This window comes from Dipodomys merriami, unplaced genomic scaffold (genome assembly GCF_024711535.1).
Source record: "Dipodomys merriami isolate MVZ:Mamm:240054 unplaced genomic scaffold, mDipMer1.0.p SCAF_3, whole genome shotgun sequence".
Taxonomy (NCBI): Eukaryota; Metazoa; Chordata; class Mammalia; order Rodentia; family Heteromyidae; genus Dipodomys; species Dipodomys merriami.
The window spans coordinates 24,349,805-24,371,570 of NW_027204492.1; the positions used below are offsets into that span (position 1 = coordinate 24,349,805).

Sequence of the window (21,766 nt, forward strand, 5' to 3'; positions counted from 1 at the left end):
TCTTCCAAATATTGTTTCATTGTATATTGTTGAAAACATTCTTTAGTACTGTTGGTGGACTAACCAGGAATATTTTTATGAATTGGGAAGTAGACATTCTGTCTCTTTTTCCTTTTTTTTTATGCCAGTCCTGGGACTTGAACTCAGGGCCTGGGCACTGTCTCTGAGCTTATTTTGCTAAAGGCTAGCACTTTATCACTTGAGCCACTTCTGGCTTTTTCTGTTTATGTGGTACTGGGAAATGGAATCTAGGGCTTCATACATGCTAGGCAAGCACTGTACCCCTAAGCCACATTCCCAGACCACGAGTATGCTTCTTTTAGGACAGTGTCATCCTATCCTTTGCTCTGGGTTAATTTTTTAGAATGAGGCTCACCAAAGAGCCAAGTCTGAATAATCATATTTTGTTAGTCATATTTCATGTACAAATGGTATGTGTGTTTTTTTTTTTACCATAAAAACAGGATTGCTCTGGTCGTAATTCAGTTTTATAAGTACTTTTCCTATAGACAATCATGGTATTTTGATGTGTTGCAGAAATTCTTTATACAAACTTATTATTTTATCACAGACTGTTAAAAGATACTTTTTTTTGTGCCAGACCTGGGACTTGAATTCATGGTTTCTACACTGTCCCTGAGCTTTTTTGCTCCTGGCTAATGTTCTACCATTTGAGCCACTGCTCCACTTCTGGCCTTTTGGTGGTTAATTGGAGATAAGAATTTCGAAGACTTTGTTCCCCTGGCTGACTTTGAACCATGATCCTCAGATCTCAACCTTCTGAGTAAATAGGATTACAGGCATGAACCACTAGTGCCCTTTAAAAGATACATTCTTAAAATGATACAGCTGGGTACAGTGGCACACACCTCTAATCATAAGAGAAGACAAAAGAATTGCTGTTGTGCTAGTCTGGGCTACCTGTCAAAGAAAAAGACAAAGAAAAAATATTCTTATGTCTTAGATTTTCTTTTTCTGGGAGGAGTGCTAGAGATTTGAACCCAGGGCCTAGTACATAGTAGGGAAACGATTTAACTATTGGGTTATACCCCAGCCAGAACTCTTTAAGTTTTGAATAATGTTACTATTTATTTAGACAGAAAGTCTGGTTATAGCAAGTTCAGTGGAAAAGATGACCAAAATTTTAGGGTTGGTTAGTTTTTCATGTCATGTGTATCAGGCATCCAAGTCAGAAAATCCACTTGGTTGTAAATATGAATTTTTTGGAGGAGATAAAGCTAAAGGTAGAAGCAGTGAAGAATTAATGCTTTGGGGGGCTGGGAGGCTTAGTGGTAGTGTGCTTGCCTAGCTTGCATGAAGCCCTGGGTTCCATTCCTCAGTACCACATAAACAGAAAAAGCTGGAAGGGGCGCTGTGGCTCAAGTGGTAGAGTGCTAGCCTTGAGCAAAATAAGTTCAGGAACAGTGCTCAGGCCCTGAGTTCAAGCCCCAGGACTGGCACCAAAAAATGCCTTAGCTGGGTGCAGATGGCTCATGCCTGCAATCCTAGCTACTCAGGAGGCTGAGATCTGAGGATCACGGTTCAAAGCCAGCCTGGGCAGGAAAATCTGTGAGACTCATCTCTAATTAACCACCAGAAAACAGAAAACTAGAAGTGGCGCAGTGCCTCAAGTGGTAGAGCCCTAGCCTTGAGCTGAAGAGCTCAGAGAGTGCCCAGGCCCACAGTTCAAGCCCTATGACCCCCCCCCCCCCAAATGCCTTAAAAGTGGATTAGATCACTCAGATGCATGAGTGAGTGCATGAATATGAGAGGGGGCGGGGGACAGAGACAGACAGGCAGATGGAGGGAGAGAGGGAGTGCTGGCAGGCAAGCACTAGCAAGCATCAAGCAATCTAGCATAAGGGTGATTTCCCTGAATAGTGAAGGAGGCTGGGGAGAGGAGAGGGGGAGAGCAACCTACTCCATACTCATTCTATACTTGCTTTGCTCCTGCTTCTTGGATCAAACGAAGGCTTCATGCGTGCCAAGCACACACCCTATCACTGAGCTATATACCCCCTAGCCAAAAACAGTGAGATCTACCTTAATAGTTTTTCAGTGGACAGTTTGTTAAATATAAGCACGGTGTTATCTATCAGATATGTCATTTAAATATTCTGTTACTGAAGTTATATAAACTTTTTTTTTGGGTCTGGTCATGGGACCTGAACTCTGGGCCTGGGCGCTGTCCCTCAGCTCTTCAGCTCAAGGCTAGCGCTCTACCACTTGAGCCAAAGCGCCACTTCTGGCTTTTTTTCTTTTTTGCTTATGTGGTGCTGAGGAATCAAACCCAGGGCCTCGTGCATGCAAGGCAAGCGCTCTACCACTGAGCCACCTTCCCAGCCCAGTTATATAAACTTTTAAGCAACAACTACTGTTATTCACTCTCCCCAGCCTGTTAACTTTTGCTTCTTTGAGTTTGACTATGGATAGTTTATAGGTGGAACCTTGTCGTGTTTATTTTCCAGTGAATTATTACCTGTCAAATACTGTCTTCAGTATTCATCCATGTCATACACTATGACAGAATTTCCTTTTGGTGGCTGTATTAATAATTAATCACATGTATATACACCACATTTTCTTTAACCACTTTTCTCAGTGCAGTTTCCACCTCTTAGTTACTGTGAATAATGTTTCATTGAACATGAAGGTACAGATAATCCTTGAGATCCTGATTTCAGTTCTTTTGAGTAAATACTCAGATGGGGAATTAGGCAATTAGAGAGAAATCTTTTATTATTATTATTATTATTATTATTATTATTATTATTATTATTATTATTATTATTATTATTTTGGCCAGTCCTGGGGCTTGAATTCAGGGCCTAGACACTGTTCTTGAGCCTTTCTGTGCTCAAGGCTAGCACTCTACCACTTGAGCCATAGTGCCACTTGTGGCTTTTTCTGTTTATGTGGTTCTGAGGAATAGAACCCAGGGCTTCATGTATGCTAGGCAAGCACTCTACCACTAAGCCACATTCCCAGCCCCGGGAAATTCTTAAAATTTTTTTTTTGAGGAAGCTTCATATTGTTTTCCTTCGTGGTGGCATCATTCCCCCCTTTCCAATAGTGCATGAGTTCCAGTTTCTCCATATTCTTCCTAACAACTATTATTACATTTTTGGGAAATAATGGTCATTCTAGTAGGTGAGAAGTGGTTTTACTCTTTTTTTTTTTTTGCCTGTCCTGGGACTTGAACTCAGGGCCTTGGCTCTGTCCCTGAGCCTCTATGTGCTCAAGGCTAGAACTCTACCACTTGAGCCACAGCACCACTTCCAGCCTTTTCTGTGTATGTGGCACTGAGTAATCAAACCCAGGGCTTCATGCATGCTAGGCAAGCAATCTACCACTTAGCCACATACCAAGCCCTGAGATGTGTTTTTAATTTGCATTTCCTATGGTTAGTGATGCTGAACACCTTTTCATATAGCTGTTGGCTATGTGTATCATTTTTGGTTTTTTTTTGGGGTCCGGTTGTGGGGCCTGAACTCTGGGCCTGGGCGCTGTCCTTCAGCTCTTCAGCTCAAGGCTAGTGTTCTACCACTTGAGCCACAGCGCCACTTCCGGCTTTTTTTTTTCTTTTTCTTTTTTTTGCTTATGTGGTGCTGAGGAATTGAACCCAGGGCCTCAGGAATGCAAGGCAAGTGCTCTACCACTGAGCCACCTTCCCAGCCCCTCCTTATATATTTTGGATATTAACTCCACATCAGATACAGGCTGAGCATCCCTAATCCTAGATTCAAAATGATCCATAGTCTGGTACTTACTGAGCACTAACATGATGCTACAAGTATAAAATTCCCTAATTCCTTAAATGACAGGTTGGAATCAAAACATGGGTATGCAACACAGTTCATGTAGTGGTAGTGTCTTAAAGAGGGAAAGACCTTTTTTTTTTTTTTTAGTTCCAGTCATGGGGCCTGAACTCTGGGCCTGGGCGCTGTCCCTCAGCTCTTCAGCTCAAGGATAGCGCTCTACCTCTTGAGCCACAGCACCACTTCCAGCTTTTTTTCTTTTTGCTTATGTGGTGCTGAGGAATCGAACCCAGGGTCTCATGCTTGCAAGGCAAGCACTCTACCACTGAGCCACCTTCCCAGCCTGGGAAAGACCTTCTTAATCCCCCTTTATTTGGCTGTAGAAATGTATTTTTTGCACATGACATGTCCAAATTCCTCTATGCAAAGATGCCTAGAGAAAGTAATAAAATGCACCTGTATTGTGTCTTACACAATTTGAAAACATTGTATAAAACTATCTGTAAGACTATTATGTATAAAATATATAGGAAACATGAATTTTCTGGTTAGATTTGGCTCCTGTCCTCTGAGATATCTCATTATACAAATATATACAAATATCCCGAGATTTGGAAAATATCCAAAATCTGGAAGTATTTGTTCCAAGCCTTTCACATAAAGGGTTCTCGTGTGTGTGTGTGTGTGTGTGTGTGTGTGTGTGTGTGTGTGTGTGTGTGTGTGTGTGTGTGTGTGTGTGTGTGTGTGTGTGTGTGTGTGTGTGTGTGTGTGTGTGTGTGTGTGTGTGTGTGTGTGTGTGTGTGGTGTGTGTGTGTGTATTTTATCTTTTTCTCCCATTCTGTTCGTTGCCCTGTGTGTGTGTTTGTGTGTGTGTGTGTGTGTGTATTTTATCTTTTTCTCCCATTCTGTTCGTTGCCCTGTCATTTTTTTGTCCTACACAGAGACTTTGTAGTTGCACTTGTCTTTTTTGTTGTCTGTCCTATCATTGTTAAAACCAATGTCATAAAGCTTTCCCCCTCGAGGTTTTTTTTAAAGTTTCATTTTTTTGTTTGTATGCTTTGTATATTTGTGGTACCAGGGATTCAACTCATGGCCTTATATTTGTGAGGTAACTTCCGTGCCACTTGAGGCCTAGTTTGTTTGCTTTTACTGTAGTTTCTTTTTCAGATAGTGTCTGTCTCACACTATCTTTGGCTAACCTGTTTTTGTTTGGTTTTGTTTGGTTTGGTCAGTCGTGGGGGTTTGAACTCTGGGCTTGGGCCCCGTCCCTATGCTCTTCAGCTCAAGGTGAGCTCTCTACTGCTTGAGCCACAGCGCCACTTCTGGTTTTCTAGTGGCTTATTGGAGATAAGAGTCTCAGGACTTTCCTGCCCGGGCTGGCTTTGAACTGAGATCCTCAGATCTCAGCCTCCTGAGTAGCTAGGATTACAGATGTGAGCTACCAGCGCCCGCTCCTGGTCTGGTTTTGAACATAGATCCATCTGTCTCTGCCTCCTGAATAGCTTGGATTACAAGTATGTGCCACTTTGCCTGGCTGTGGTTGTAGATTATAATAAGTTTGCTGGTTTATTCTTTATTTTCAGGTATTATAATCTCAGCCTCTCCCTAATGTTCATATGCTTATAGCATGGATTCTCTGAAGCAGGAGCATGCTGCCCTTTTTTTTTCTTTTTTCTTTTGTGTATGTGTGCTAGTCTTAGGGCTTAAAATCAGGACTTTATGGCTTCACTTTTTATTCAAGGCTGATACTCATTTAAGCCATACCTCCACTTAAAGTTTTTTCCTGGTTAATCAGAAAGTCTCAAGGACTTTTTGCCTGGGCTGGCATTGAACTGTAATCCTCAGATCTCCTGAATAGCTAGTATGACAATTGTGATCCACCATTGCCTAGCCCCACCCAGCTGCGTTTGTTCCCAGTGGCCTCAGGCATCTTGAGTGTGCCAAATCTTGTCAGCACTCTGAGTCAGTCTAATCAAAAGCTATATCCTTCATTGTTTTAAGCATATTCATGCAAATATCTGTACAGTACAAAAAGGTTTTATCATGAACACAATATGATCTCTCAGATCTCCAGTGAGTCTTAGGATCAGGGTTTTGTTGAAACTCACACTCAGAATGGCTGCTACTTTATTGAATTGAGGAAATTCCTTGTCTCAAGTGTTTTTAATAAAAAATGATGAATGGGGGCTGGGAATGTGGCTTAGTGGTAGAGTGCTTGCCTTGCATGCATGAAGCCTTGGGTTTGATTCCTCAGTACCACATACACAGAAAAAATTAGAAGTGGCACTACAGCTCAAGTGGTATAGTGCTTGCCTTGAGCAAAAGAAGCCCAAGGACAGTGCCCAGGCCCAGAGTTCAAGCCACAGGACTGGCAAAAAAAATATGAATGAACTGGGCACCAGTGGTTCAGGCATTTCCATAACCTCGGTGATGGTTATTAATGTCTTCTCTAGCCAGGTGCTGGTGGCTCACACTTATAAATCCTAGCTACTCAGGAGGCTGAGAACTGAGGATTGTGGTTCACGGCCAGCCCAGGCAGGAAAGTCTAGGAGACACATCTCCAGTTAGCCACCAGAAAACCTGAAGTGAAGCTGTGGCTCAAAGTGGTAAAGCACTAGCCTTGAGCAAAAGGGACAGCACCTAGGCCCTAGGTTCAAGCCCCTTGCTTCCACCCTCCAAAAAGAATTCTCTCTACTTTCTATTTTGAAATGGTTGTCAGCCATAATTCTCAGGCAATGCTATATAGAACATTAGAAATTATTCCTCCTATCCAGCTATCCTCACTCTACTCTCCTAGGATTTAGTAACTGTTATTCGATACCAATGAGGTCAAGTTTTTAGCTTTCCTATGTGAGTGAAAATGTGGGATGTTTCTTCCTCAGCCTGACTTATTTCACTAAACATAATGTCCTCCAGTTCCAGCTATCTGTGTTGCTGTGAATGACAGCATTTAATTTTATTGCCTAAATAATATTGCAGTGTGTACCGAGTCTTCATTTTCTTTTGTATTGGTTTGTTTTTATAGTGCTGGACATTGAACACAAAGACTCTGGGTAAATTATTCTGAACCAAGTCCCATTCTCTACCTCATGTTTTGGAGGTACATGGGGTACCAAGGACCTTATATTTGCTAGCCAGGAACTATGTCATTTGAGCCATGTCTCTGTCCCTTTTTTGTGTTGGCCCTGGGGCTTGAACTTAGGGCCTGGGCACTGTCCCTGAGCATTTGTGCTCAAGGTTCTTTGAGATACAGTGCCATTTTTGGGTATTTATTTTTGTCAGTTGTGGGGCTTGAACACAGGACCTGGGTACTGTCCCTGAGCTCTTTCACTTAAAGCCAGAGTTCTGCCACTTTGAACCCCAGTACCATTTCTGGTTTCTTTTGAGTAGCTAATTGGAGATGAGTCCCATGGGTACTTTTCTGCCCAGGCTGGCTTCGAACTGCCATCCTCATAGCTAAGATGACAGGTGACTTCTACTATACCCAGCATATTTGTTGATATTTGATCTCACTTTTTGCCTGCCTGTGCTGGCCTTTCAATATTTTTTTGATCTCCCAGATAGTTGGTTGGGATTATAGGTGTGAGCCATTGTGTTTCCCATATTTTCTTTATCCAGTCATCCATGGATGGGTTCCTAGGTTGATTCCATCTTGGCTTTTGTGAAAAGTGCTGCAATGAACAGGAAAATGCAATATCACTTTGATATACTTATTTTATTTCCCTTGGGGTGGTGCATTCTTTCATCAGGAACAGAAGGTACATGTTGGTAGTTTGCTTTTATGGCACAATCAGCTATTGACAGATGGCTGGATTTTTATTAGAGATCGTCAAATGGTGATGTTCTAATTGTATCATTCCCTCCTGATTAGCATATATTGTTCAAAATAAGGGATTTAGTTATGATGCTCTTATATATACATTCAATGTTCTTTGATCATACATACCCTGATCACCCTCACTTGGCTCTCGTTGGTTTCCCATTCTTCCTTTTCTACTTTTATGTTTTTAAAAAAGTCTAGATTCTCCATGTATCTCATTCCCTCTTTATTGGCTAACATAGTTAAAATATATAGATTTTGTTATCTAGTGTTCATATTAATGAATTTAATTTTCAGAATAATGAATTGATTCATTATAGTGTCCTCTGGTTCTGAATGGTTATGGTTTAAGGGTTGGTTTTGTCCTTATGAACTAATGTATTTAAATGTGTATGCTATGTTTCCATTAATTTTAAAGTTGATAAAACTTATTCTATTACAATTATCTTTTAGGATTGGAAATGGACAGATTATTTTTTTCTGTTTTCTTTTAGCTTGCATTTATGCCGGCTTCTCAGTGAAAATAAAAGCCATGACAGTTCTACTTACAGAGGTATGATATTTAAAAGTATTCATAGCTACTTCTGGCTTGACTAAACATAATAATTCTTTATTCATTAAGTATGGGAACCAAAGGTAGGAGTTCACATTATATACAGCATGTATATAAATGGATTAGAGTTGAAATTAAAATTATCAAAAGACTATGTATCTTGTATATATACTGATGTTATTTGACCTGTATTTTAGTCATATGCTGTTTCCAGACTTTTGTATATTCAAGTTTTGTATGTTCAAGTTCAGTTGTAGCAGTACCAAGCATAAAATGAAAGAGAAAGCCAGCATGGAAAGAAAGAGTTTTGGTCTCATTTGTATCAGAAAATTTCCACAGACTGAGTTTGGTGTTTTTACTAAAGCTAGTTATGTTCAGGTGGTGTCTGGGGATCTTGTTAAAGGCAGTTGTCATAGAAAACATTAAGAGCAAAGGAGTTGTTTACAGCATAGCACAAAATGGATTTGGTAAGTTAAATGCTATATAATTAAACAGGGTATTTGTTTTAGATTTAAAAGATTTTGCTGTTTAATATTTATTAATTGAAAGTTAGGCATATGGATTTGGCAGAAGAGGGGCAAAATATAAGCACTTGTGTATAGCAAGTTTAAAATACTTTCTTTTTTGTTGGTTCTGGGGCTTGAATTCTGGGCCTGGCACTGTCCTTGAGCTTTTTTTCTCTAAGGCTAGTCCTCTGCAGCTTGAGTTATAGCTCCACTTTTGGCTTTTTGTTGGGTTATTCAAGATAAGAATTTGAAAGAATTCTACTTGGGCTAGCTTCAAACCTTGATCCTCAGATTTCAGCCTACTGAGTAGCTAGATTATAGGCGTGAGCCACTAGCACTGGCTTTAAAGTATTTTTTTTTTTTTTTTGGGTCCGGTCGTGAGGCCTGAACTCTGGGCCTGGGTGCTGTCCTTCAGCTCTTCAGCTCAAGGCTAGCGCTCTACCTCTTGAGCCACAACACCACCACTTCCAGCTTTTTTTTTTTCTTATATGGTGCTGAAGAATCGAACCCAGGGCCTCATGCATGCAAGGCAAGCGCTCTACCACTGAGCCACCTTCCCAGCCCCTAAAGTATTTTCATATATACCCTTAAATATTTTTTTATTGTTATTGTAAAGGTGATGTACAGAGGGGTTACAGTTACCTAAGTCAGGAAAAGAGTACTTTTTTTTGGACAAATGTCATCCCTTCCCTTGCTATCTCCCAGGTTTTCCTTTTATCCCCACTCACAAGTTGTTTTTTTTTTTTTGGTCCGGTCCTGGGGCCTGAACTCTGGGCCTGGGCGCTGTCTCTTCAGCTCAAGGCTAGCGCTTTACCACTTGAGCCTCAGCGCCACTTCCGGCTTTTTTTTTCTGCTCATGTGGTGGTGAGGAATCGAACCCAGGGCCTCATGCATGCAAGGCAAGCGCTCTACCACTGAGCCAACTTCCCAGCCCACTCACAAGTTGTATAGTAAATTTTCAACATAATGTCTAGTGAGAACTGCTGCTGCATTTCATATGTACCTTTTAGTGAGGACAAAACCCATGTTTTTTCTAGTCAGTATTTTATTTGAACCTAGAAATAAATACATATAATTGATTAGTTATTTAGATTATACCTTTCTGACTGGAAGATTAAGAACAGAATGTTTTTCTGTTTTTCTATAAAACAGTTTATTTTATTCTATCATTAAATATTGCCTTGATGGGAGGAAGATACTTTTTATAGAACATTTGGTTGTAGGAAATAATTTTTAGATATTTGATTGAATACGATCCTTTTTTAAGTTGATCATGGCGCTTGAGTACAAAGGCCTGAGCACTGTCTCTGAGCTTTTATTGCTGAAGGCTAACACTCTTATTACTTTGAGCCACAGCTCTACTTCCGCTTTTCTGGTGGTTAAGTAGAGATAGTCTTACAACAGACTTTTCTGCCTCAGCTGTGATCCTCAGAGTAGCTAGGATCACAGGCATGAGTTACCATTGCCCAGCTAAAGTCCTTTTTTGGCCAGTCCTGGGGCTTTAACTCAGGGCCTGGGCATTGTCCCTGAGCTTCTTTTGCTCTACCACTTGAACCACAGTGCCACTTTTGGCTTTTTCTGTTTTTGTGGTACTGAGGAATTGAACCCAGGGCTTCATGTATGCTAGGGAAGCACTCTACCACTAAGCCACATTCCTAGCCATAAGGTCCTTTTTTTAAAAAAGACTTAATGTCCCTTGCATGTGACCCTTCAAATTATTAACATTTATTTTATTTTCAAGATTGTACAGTTTGGTGGAGGATATGATATAGCTCAATGGTAGAAAATTTAGCTATGAACTGTTAGGCTCAAGCCTTAGCACTGCAAACAAAAATACTGTATAATCACTCATAAAAAATTGTGATTTACCACTTGAACATGCCTCAAGTTCCAGCTTTTTGCTAGTTAACGTGTCTCAGATTTGTCTCAGTCCTCACATCTCAGTCTCCTTAGCCACCAGTGTCTGGACCTAGGTGCTGTCCTTCAGCTCTTTAGCTCAAGGCTAGCGTTCTACCACTTGAGCCCCAGTGCCACTTCCTGTTTTCTGGTGGTTAATTAGAGATAAGAGTCACATGGACTTTCCTGCCGAGCTGGCTTTAAACTGTGGTCCTCAGATCTCAGCCTCCTGAGTAGCTAGTATTACATGTGTGAGCCACCAGCACCCGGCTCCAGTGTCTGTTTTATAGTAACTTTTTAAAAGGCTTAGAACAAATGTCTTGTAAAAAAAAATCCTGAATAAGATTTTATTTTTTAAGCAATAAATGAACCTGGAATCCCTCAAAGTTTAAAGGCTATAGTGAGGGGTTGGGAAAGTGACTTAGTGGTAGAGTGCTTGCCCAGCATGCCTGAAGCCCTGGGTTTGATTCCTCAGTACCATATATACAGAAAAAGCTCGAAGTGGTGCTGTGGCTCAAGTGGTAGAGTGCTAGCCTTGAGCAAAAGAAGCTCAGGGACAGTGCCTAGTCCCAGAGTTCAAGCCCCAGGATTGGCAAAAAAAGAAGGCTATAATGAATCTATTACATAATAAGAACTTGTTTGGAGAACATGTTCAAGAAACACATGTGCCACTGGGCTCCTGTAGCTACTCAAGAGGCTGAGATCTGAGGATTGCTGTTCAAAGCCAGCCCATGCAGGAAAGTCTGAGACTCTTATCTCCAATAAATTACCAAAAAAAAAAAAAAAGCCAGAAGTGGAGTTGTGGCTCAAGTTGTAGAGTAACAAGCCTTTAGCAAAATAAGCTCAGGGACAGTGCCCAGCCCTGAGTTCAAGCCCCAGGACTGGAAAAAAAAGGAAACACATGTGCCGTTTAAAAGGTCTTGAAAGATTTTTCACCATGAACTGTGGACTGTTATCATTCCCAAACACTTTACCCACTAACACTAACATATCTGACTGTATATTACCATGATAACTATAGAGATTGATGTATGTTGATATGGTGTAAGTAAAAAAATATGACAGTATAAAATAATCCTTCATGAAACAATTAGCAATGAATGTGGTAGTGTATACCTATAATTCCAGAACTGGGGAGTTGGAGTCAACAGGATTGAGACTTGAAGGCCAGCCTGGATTATATAATGAGAGTCTGTATGAAATAACAAAAACAAGCCTGGTGCCAGTGGCTCACACCTGTATTCCTAATTGTTGCACAAAGCCCGCCCAGCCTAGGCAGGAAAAAGTCTGTGAGACTTATCTTCAATTAACCACCAGAGAACCAGAAGTGGGGCTGTGGCTCAAAGTGGTAGAGCGCTAACTAGCCTTAAGCTGAACAGCTCAGGGACAGTGACCATGCCCAGATATCAAGCCTCACAACTGCCGCCCCCCCCCCCCCCCAATAAAAAACACCAAAAAACAGAAACTACCCATTTGGATACTAAACGTAACTACCCATTTGGATACTAAACATATTTTCTTTTTTTTTTTTTTTTTAATTGTGAAAATACCGTACAGAGGGGTTACAATTACATGGGCAAGGTAATGAGTACATTTCTTATCAAGCATTGTTGCTTCCTCCTTTGTTTCCCATTCCCATCCTTTCCCATCTCCCACCCCCCTAAATGTATTTTCTTTTTCATCCCCATGCTTCAAATTATTTTAAAACTTTTTTCATTTAAACCTTAGTCTTTTTCGATTAAAATCCTACATGGATATAAGAGAATGGCTTAAGTATATAATACAGTGTTACTGCTCATTAGCTTTAACTTGGATTGTAGATCTTTGTTTTGGTTCACATATAAAACTACAAGTATTTATGATTGTGGTCTCATTGAATTGTCAATATTCCCTTTTTAAAAAATCTGAGTGGTTTTTCAACACACACACACTATGATTGTGGTCTCATTGAATTGTCAATATTCCCTTTTTTAAAAAATCTGAGTGGTTTTTCAACACACACACTCTCTCTCTCTCTCTCTCTCTCTCTCTCTCTCTCTCTCTCTCTCTCTCTCTCCCTCTCTCTCTCTTTCTCTTTCTCTTTCTCCAGTAGTCCAGTTATGGTGTGAAGGCCCAGTTTGGTCCATGAAGAAAACTGACTTAATGCTATTTATTTATTTTTGTGTGTGTGGGTCCTAGGGCTTGAACTCAGGGCTGGGCTGCTGTCCTTGAGCGTTGTTGCTCAAAGCTAGCACTTTACCACTTGAGCCACAGCTCCACTTCTGGACTTTTTGGTGCTTAATTGCAGACTACAGTCTCATAGACTTTCTTTCCTGGCCTGACTTTGAACCGTGATCCTCAAATCTCAGCCTCCTGAGTAGCTAGGATTACAGGAATGAGCCACCTGATCCCACTTGAATGCTATTTCTTCCTCAGAAGCTCCTTTGGAATTGAAGTATGGGCAGTTGTTTGTCCTGATCTTTCTTTCTATCTTTCCATTGAATTAATTCAATTTTAGGAAGGCAATTTGCCTTGTATACAGCATGTGTTTTAGAAGGTACCCCTGCCTCTTACCCATATAACAACATTGTGATTATGACTGTTAAATATAGTGACATTAGACAGAACCAAGATCTGGTCTGTTCAGTTTTTAAACCTCACAGAGTACTTTTAGGAATTTCTAGAAGCCATTTTAGTGATTATACATTTTTTTTTGTTGGTTGTGGGGTTTGAACTCTGGGACTAGGTTTGTTCCTGAGTGTTTCAGCTCTAGGCTAGTGTTCTACTACTTGAGCCACAGCTCCACTTCTGGCCTTTTTGGTGCTTAATTGCAGACAACAGTCTCATGGACTTTCTTTCCTGGCCTGACTTCGAACCGTGATCCTCAGCTCTCAGCCTTCTGAGTAGCTAGGATTACAGGTGTGAGCCACTGGCACAGGGCTACTTTTTTGTGTCTTTGAGAAAGGGTCTTCCTCTGTGGCCTAGGGTGGCCTCCAGTTTGATCCCTTCCTACCTCAGCATCCTAGTTTTTGGATTAACAGGGATGTGAATGAGGTTTTCTGTTTTTATTTCTGATGTTTATAAAAATTCTGAGAAATAGGAAAGATAGAGATCATTTTCCAGAAATCACTGTCTTTTGTGTTTAAGAGACTGTCCTGAAACTGTTTTTTTTTATATTCGACAGATTTTCAGCAAGCCTTGTATGAGTTATCATATCATGTCATTAAAGGAAATTTAAAGCATGAACAAGCATCTAATGTTCTTACTGATATTAGTGTAAGTATAAACAAATTTATTTAAAACTTAATTTTTTGTCTCTTTGATACAAAGATCCTTGATGTGTAAATTAATGTTTTATTTTATTCAAAATTATTGTAGTGTTTAACATAAAGTTGGTAAGTCATTTTTTTCTAGACATGTATAGATACTTATCAGGTTGTGAGTAAAGCAGAAATGATAAATAAGCAAGTTGAGGAGAGGAAAAAAAGTTCACTTTAATGAAGTAAGGCATTCTTAATTAAAAACGCTCTTCTAAAGCTGAGCACTGGTGGCTCAGGCCTGCAATCCTTGCTACTCAGGAGGCTGAGATCTGTCTGAGGAATAGTGGTTCAAAGCCAGCCCAGGCAGAAAAGTTCATGAGACTCTTATCTCCAATAAACTATTCAGAAAAAGCTAGAAGTGGCACTGTGGCTCAAGTGGTAGAGCACTAACCTTGAATACAAAGAGGCTCAGGGACAGCACCCAGGCCTTGAGTTCAAGCCCCAGGTCCGGCAGAAAAAAAAAAGCTTCTTTAAAAATAGTTAAGATATTTTTCTTCAAATATAATATGATGAAGCTTTTTAAATAATTATGATTACAATTCAGGATTTTTATAATTGATACATAAGTTGTATTGTGCTCACATTGATCTAAAATTTTTCCTAATTTTTTGTCTGCTTACTCTGTTTTAGAAACCATTAAATTTTTAAACCTGTAGGTGGTTAATATTGCAGCATTTAATTTAGATTCAAATTTAGATCAGATTAAATACTTTTTGTGGTGGTTGGTATTTGGGCTGTTAAATTGTAAGAGTGTATATTATAAACCAGAAGTTAAAGCATGGGGTTTTACAAGTGGTGTGCTATTCTAGTATTATTCTTAGGTTGTTTTATTTGTCTACTTGAGAACATTTTTTTATAATAACAAGTATTGAGTTGGGATCTGTAGGTTCTTGATCTCTATATGAATTTCCCTTGTGTGCTTTAAATTTCTCTGTCCTTTTCCTTTTTTAGGGGTAGGATATTTCCTTTATATGATTGTTAAAAATACATTGCTATTTCAATATATTTTAAGTACTTCTACTTAAGGAAATTCTAGGTTTAGCTGTTATGACTCCTCTACTCCTAATTGAGGTATGTTTGAGTGGTAGATCTTCTGCTGATAAAATAGCAGCATTGTTAATGGTGAAGTGATTTATTTCTTAAGAATCTTAGATTTCGGGGCTGGGAAGGTGGCTCAGTGGTAGAGCACTTGCCTTGCATGCATGAGGCCCTGAGTTTGATTCCTTAGCACCACATAAGCAAAAAGAAAAAAGCCGGAAAGTGGCACTGGGAAAGCACCCAGGCCCAGAGTTCAGGCCCCACGACCGGACCCCCCCAAAAAACAAAAAGAATCTTAGATTTCATGTTTATCAACTCTTGTATTGCTTTATTTCTCCTTCCCCCTCCTCCTCTTTCTTTTCTTCTCTGCCAGTCTAGGGCTTTGGACTTTTTGACACAAGGCTAGCATGCTACCACTTTAGCCATAGCTCAACTTTGGCTTTTTAGTAGTTAACTGGAGATGAGTGCCACAGACTTTACTGCCTGGGCTGCTTTCAAACTGTGACTCTCAGATATTAGCCTCCAGAGTAGCTAGGATTATAGGCCTGAGCCCCTCTGGTGCCTGTCTTATTTTTTTCTTTTCTTTTTTTTGCGGGGGAGGGGGGGCAAGTCGTGGGGACTGAACTCTGGGCCTGGGTGCTGTCCCTCAGTTCTTCAGCTCAAGGCTAGCACTCTACCACTTGAGCCACAGTGCCACTTCCGGCTTTTTTCTTTTTGCATATGTGGTGCTGAGGAATCGAACTCAGGACCTCAGACATGCAAGGCAAGCACTCTACCACTGAGCCACTTTCCCAGCTCCTTACTTTTTTTTCTTAAAAGCCAAAAAGGATGGAATGAATGTATGTGTGTGTATGTATGTGTATGTATGTGTATGTGTATGTGTGTGTGTATGTGTATGTGTGTAGCTGTACAAAGGGATTTCAATCACTTTGTCAGTTTGTGGGTACAATGTATATTGATCAGAATCTTCTCTTCCATCATTTCCCCCCATCTCTCCCAAACCCTCTTATCTGTTCAGTATTTCTGGTCTTCCAAGTGTAGCCTGAGTACTTGGATTTAAGTAAATACATCCAAAGGTGGTTTTTTCTTTTTTTTTTTTCCTTTTTCTTTTCGTCAATCGAGGGGCCTGAACTCTAGGTCTGGGCGCTGTCCCTCAGCTCTTCAGCCCAAGGTTAGCGCTCTACCACTTGAGTCACAGTGCCACTTCTGGCTTTTTCTGCTTATGTTGTGCTGAGGAATTGAAACCAGGGCCTCATGCATGCAAGGCAAGCACTCTACCACTTAGCCACATTCTCAGGCCCCATCCAAAGTTCTTACTCTTGAGAAACTTAAGGCTAAAATCTGATTGATCACAAAGGTGAACTGGGTATCATAGTAATTTGTAGTGGATTTATGAACTCTAATTTTAAATGTTTTTCTATTTAATGAAAATAGGTAGTTCAAATGAGCTTTATACAGTTTAGCAGATTTTCTTTTTTTTGAGCAAATTTTCTTTGTCCTAGCTTTCTCATAATAATACACTCTGTAATATGTTAGTCACAGAAGTGTATTTTATATGTATCATTTTTTAGAATTTTTTATAGTCTCTGAAAATCTATGAATTTTAGGGTTGCTATAGTTTTACCAAACTAAAATGACATTAATTGAATTATGATCCTTTTTTTTTTTTTTGGGTCCGATTGTGGGGCCTGAACTCTGGGCCTGGGCGCTGTCCCTCAGCTCTTCAGCTCAAGGCTAGCACTCTACCACTTGAGCCACAGCGCCACTTTTGGCTTTTTTTTTCTTTTTGCTTATATGGTGCTGAGGAATCGAACCCAGGGCCTCAGGCATGCATGGCAAGCGCTCTACCACTGAGCCACCTTCCCAGTCCTATGATCCTTATTAATAGAAAATGGTTCTAAAATTGAGCATCAGAGTGGGAAGTTAGAAGATAAACATAGAATAATTCTGATGTTCTCATCCAGAAACAGGATTTGGGCTACATTCCTCCAAAGGCTATAAACTAGAGTGAATAGGGAAAATATAGATTTTGGTAATTTTTATTTTCAGAGAATCTTGCATTGTAGAACAAATAGCTGTTATATATTTTTTAGATTTTTGGTCTTCGGATGCCATTATGATTTTTATGTAGCTCAAGTGTTGACTTAGCTTTTGAATACTTGAATAAAATGTATCATTTTAATGGCTATATTGGTGGGTCACACCTATAATCCTAGCTATTGAAGCCAGCCCAGTCAGGAATGTCTGGGAGAGTTTTTTTTTTTTTCTTTTTGGTTGGTCATGGGGCTTGAACTCTGGGCCTGGATGTTGTCCCTGAGCTCTTCAGCTCAAGGTGAACACTCTACCACTTGAGCCACAGCACCACTTCCAGCTTTTTCTGTTTATGTGGTGCTGAGGAATTGAACCCAAGTCCTCATGTATGCAAGGCAAGCACTCTACCACTGAGCCACCTTCCTAGCCCTCTGGGAGACTTATCTCCAGTAAACCACCCAAAATCAGAAGCTATCAACTAGTTGTACACTAACCTTGAGCAAAAAAGCTCAGGGACAGTAAGTATCCAGGCCCTGAATTCAAGCCCCAGGACTGGCACAAAAAGAAAAACAAACAAATGTAACATTTTTGACAGTCTGAGTTTAGGTAGTTGTGAGGTATTCTGAATTCCAGTGTTTTGCTTGGTGCTTTCATGAGATTCTTTTATCAATTATTTTATGGCAAACTTTATTTTGATCATTCTAAATCATTTTATCTTTTATATTAAACATAATTTGAAGATGTTGCGGTTTTTGTTAGCTTATAAGCATGAAGTATGTTATTGTGAAGTTATAATGCTTAATGTGTGCTATTATTAACTATAAATAAATATATCTTTAAAATTAGGAATTTCGCGAGGATATGCCCTCCATTCTTGCTGATGTATTCTGCATATTAGGTAGGTAACTTTATTTCACCTGTAATATACTGCTTTTTAAAAATTAACAGTAATGTTTTATTTCAGGCTGGAGGCATGGCTCAAGGTAGAGTGCTTACTTGACCCGGAATTCAAATTTAAGTACTACAAATTTTTTTTTTAAATAAATATTTTATGAGTATGCATTTGTTTCTGTAAATCTAGAGAAATCTTTTACTTTGTAATCATTTTTAAAATTGTTTTTAGATATAATGCAAATTTTTGAGCGTTTAGCAGTATTTATATAAATTTGAGCGAAATTAACTCATTGTGAGCAAAAATAGCCAAGTTCTCTGACATTAACTATGAATTTACTAACCAAATAATGCCATTCAATTCAGTTTCCAAAGAGTGATATCAGAGTTTCATACTTATGTCACTCTGATTTTGCTGTTGTGCTTGTTTGATTCTTCTTAATTTTAGAAAGACCAAGAAGAGCCAAAGTAACAAAGTATTTGAGTTTGCCTGGGTGCTGGTGGCTCATTCTTCTAATCCTAAATGCTTAGTAGGCTGAGATCAAAGCTAGTTCAAAGCTAGCGTAGGCAGGAAAGTCCATGAGACTTTTATCTCCAGTTAACTACTAAAAAGCCAAAGTGGAGTAGTAGCTCAAGATGTAGAGCACCGACCTTGAGCAAAAAAATAAAAAATCATCAGACAAAGCGCCCAGAGTATTGGCACCAAAAAAAATATACTTGTGTTTTGAGAATTAGAAACTAGCTTTGGGGATAATGTCTTTTCTATTTGTCCAGAATAAATAAGAACTCGTGTACAATAAAAATATTTCTGTGACTTCATGGGAAGCATGGATTAAAAAATAATGTCTGTAATAATTTCTTTAATTTTAGATCGTGATTAAGAGAACGTTGTTTATAGTTTTCCCATTGGTTTTGTGCTTTCTGTAATTTTTTTCTTTCTATAATACTGAGTCTAGGAGAAATCATTACTTGGCATTATAATACTTAAAGTAAGATATTCTCTGTTTGTCAAGCTAAAATGAATTATTTTAGTTCATCATTCTTAATTCCTAGAATTAGATAAATACTTAGATGTTACTGAGATTGCAAAATTTGATCTAAACACATATAAATGTCAGTGTGTGATCCTTCATAAGGTTTCAGATTTCAGAATACTGATGATGTTGAGAGCAGTTCAAAATATATGTGAACTGTGAGTGCTAGATGTGAAGTACAGGTTCTTGATGAACTATCCATATGTCCTTGATATTCATTGGCATAATTATTAGTAGTGCCCTGTTTCTTCTTCTTTTTTTGTTGGTCCTGGGGCTTGAACTCTCGACCTGGAACTGTCTCTGAGCTTCTTTTGCTCAAGATGAGCTCTCTACCACAGCGCCACTTCCGGCATTTTTTGAGTAGTTTATTGGAGATAAGAGTCTCACAGACTTTCCTCCCTGGGCTTCCTGCCTGCAGGAACTGCAGTCCTCAGATCTCAGTCCCCTAAGTAGCTAGGATTACAGGTATGAGCCACCGGTGCCCGGCTGTAGTAGTGCCCTTTTTTATTCTTGAATCTGTTCTCCTTTGGATGATAAATTATATGTTTATGCTATCAAATTGATTGTTTTATGCTAAACAAAACACCTTTTAAACTTAATTTTTGAAGCTAGCACTAAAGATAGGTTATTTTACAATGAAATATAATGAAACAAGTTTCAGTTAAAAATTTTTGTGCAATACATTTTTAAGACTGAGACTGATTTTATTTAGCTAAGATTCATGAAAGCTGTTATTCCTTAGTAGTTTAGAATTACATTTGATTTTGTGAAAAGCCCTCAATTTTATTAATCCTTAATAGTTTTAGAATTATCTTTGACTAGTCATCAGTTGTTAATCTATTTGTTCTAGTAATTTTTTTATCCACTTATTTGTTAGGATGTAGTTTCCTTTCATAGTTATGTACTCATATGAATTAATGTTATACATCTTTACTTTTTACTAGTAACATGAATTCTTGAATGTGATACTTGGTTATTCTTTGGAAATTTAGTCGATCTAGTCAATTTTTGCTCCATCATGCTGTTTTTCTATTATGTTGTTAAAAGAGAAATTAGTGCTATATCTCCAAGTTAACATAACTTAAAAAAAGGACTTCTGAAAAAAAGAACAAAAACTGGAAAAAGGGGGAAAAAGACATGTAGTGTGAGGGAGAATGAGTATTTTAACTTGAAAAGGGAATTCTGAAGAGTTGATGTTCATAGGACCTCTGAGGTGGTGTTATGTATTTGATACTGATGACAAGTGTTGAAAAAATTGGGATTTTTCACTAAAATAATTGGAACTTAAAACTTAGTACGGTAAAGGAGTCAGGGATAAGTGAGTTTTATCTGAATGGTCTTATGAACTAGAACAGAAAGCACAAAGAAAATAGGGAAAGCACAATGAAGATAACAAAGTACTATATTGCTGTTTGGGAAAGCTCAGCTAAGAAATTTATGGAAGGCCTATTATGCATTTGCTCACATGGTGAGAAGCTAAGATAATACCTGATTTAGGTCAGGTGGCTAATAAGAGATCAGAGGATGAATCTTCTCTTAGGTATTCTAATCTTAGGGACCTTGAGTGTGGATCTTAGGAACTTTTGGGCCCTGGAGGATGAATAGGTATTGGTTAAGTGAATAAGCCCATTTTGGTCTCAACTTCTTAATGTTAGTGTCCTTGAATTTATAGGCAGAGGGCCTAGAAGACCAGATAATATCATAACAACTGGGAGTTTCTGGAAAGACTTGATAAGATACCCATGAATTAAAAATCATAATGAGAAATTGAGATTGTACTGCAATTTATATCCTATAAATTATACTCTAAAATTTTCCTCCCTCTTTTTTTTGGGGGTCTTTGAATCCAGGGTCTCAAACATGCTAGGCAGGGACTGATTGGGAAGGTGGCTCAGTGGTAGAGTGCTTGCCTTGCATGCATGAGGCCCTGGGTTCGATTCCTCAGCACCACATAAGCGGAAAAACCCAGAAGTGGTGCTAATGGCAGAGCACTAGCCTTGAGCTAAAGAGCTGAGGGACAGTGCCCAGGCCCAGAATTCAGGCCCCACAACCAACAAAAACAAAATAAAAACAAGGGGCTTTGAAGGTGGCTCAGTGGCAGAGTGCTTGCCTTGTATGTATGAGGCCCTGGGTTCGATTCCTCAGCACCACATAAGCAGAAAAACCCAGAAGTGGTGCTAATGGCATAGCACTAGCCTTGAGCTAAAGAGCTGAGGGACAGTGCCTAGGCCCAGAGTTCAGGCCCTATGATTGACAAAAAAACCAAAACAAACAAAAAACATGCTAGGCACTCAGCTACATGTCTTCCTCCTAAAATTTCCTTTACATACTTGTGCTAACTTTGGACTTAGCTACTGGGGTCAGATATGGGAAATGACAGTTGTCCAAGAAGGAAAGGTGGGGAAGGACTAGGAAATGTTTTTTGTCTTTTTATTTTATTTATTTATTTTTCTTTTGGGGGGGGGGAAATCCGGTTGTGGGGCTTGAACTCTGAGCCTGGGTGCTGTCCCTCAGCTCTTCAGCTCAAGGCTAGCGCTCTACCACTTGAGTCACAGCGCCACTTCCAGCTTTTTTTTTTGCTTCTGTGGTGCTAAGGCATTGATCCCAGGGCCTCATGCATGCAAGGCAAGTGCTCTACCACTGAGCCACCTTCTCAGCCCCTTTTGTCTTTTTAAACATTGCTTTTGTTGGGTTGGGATGTAGCTCCATGGCAAAGCGCTTGTCTAGCAACATCCTGGATTCGAGCCCCATTACCAAAGAAGAAAAGACAAAAAAAATACAGTTAAAAATGCTTTTGTTAAAGAGTTGCACAAAAAGGATACAATACCATAAGTCAGGTATTAAGTACTGTTCTTCTGGGACAATATCATCCCTTCCTTTGCTTTCCCACATTTTCCCCTTCCTTGTCCTTGCTCACAGGTTGGATAGTTCATTTTGCAT

The 21,766-nt window shown here is 39.4% G+C and overlaps 1 protein-coding gene across 5 annotated transcripts in view; it reads left to right on the forward strand.

The window, feature by feature from the left end:
* Thoc2 (THO complex subunit 2) overlaps positions 1 to 21,766 on the forward strand; it is a 121,797-nt gene that overhangs the window by 9,670 nt on the left and 90,361 nt on the right. For all 5 annotated transcript variants that reach the window (XM_070039782.1, XM_070039779.1, XM_070039781.1 and 2 more), the window contains exons 2-4: positions 8,073 to 8,131; positions 13,697 to 13,788; positions 17,748 to 17,799. In XM_070039782.1, the coding sequence (XP_069895883.1) occupies positions 8,073 to 8,131; positions 13,697 to 13,788; positions 17,748 to 17,799 (203 nt within the window). The remainder of the gene's footprint in view (positions 1 to 8,072; positions 8,132 to 13,696; positions 13,789 to 17,747; positions 17,800 to 21,766) is intronic.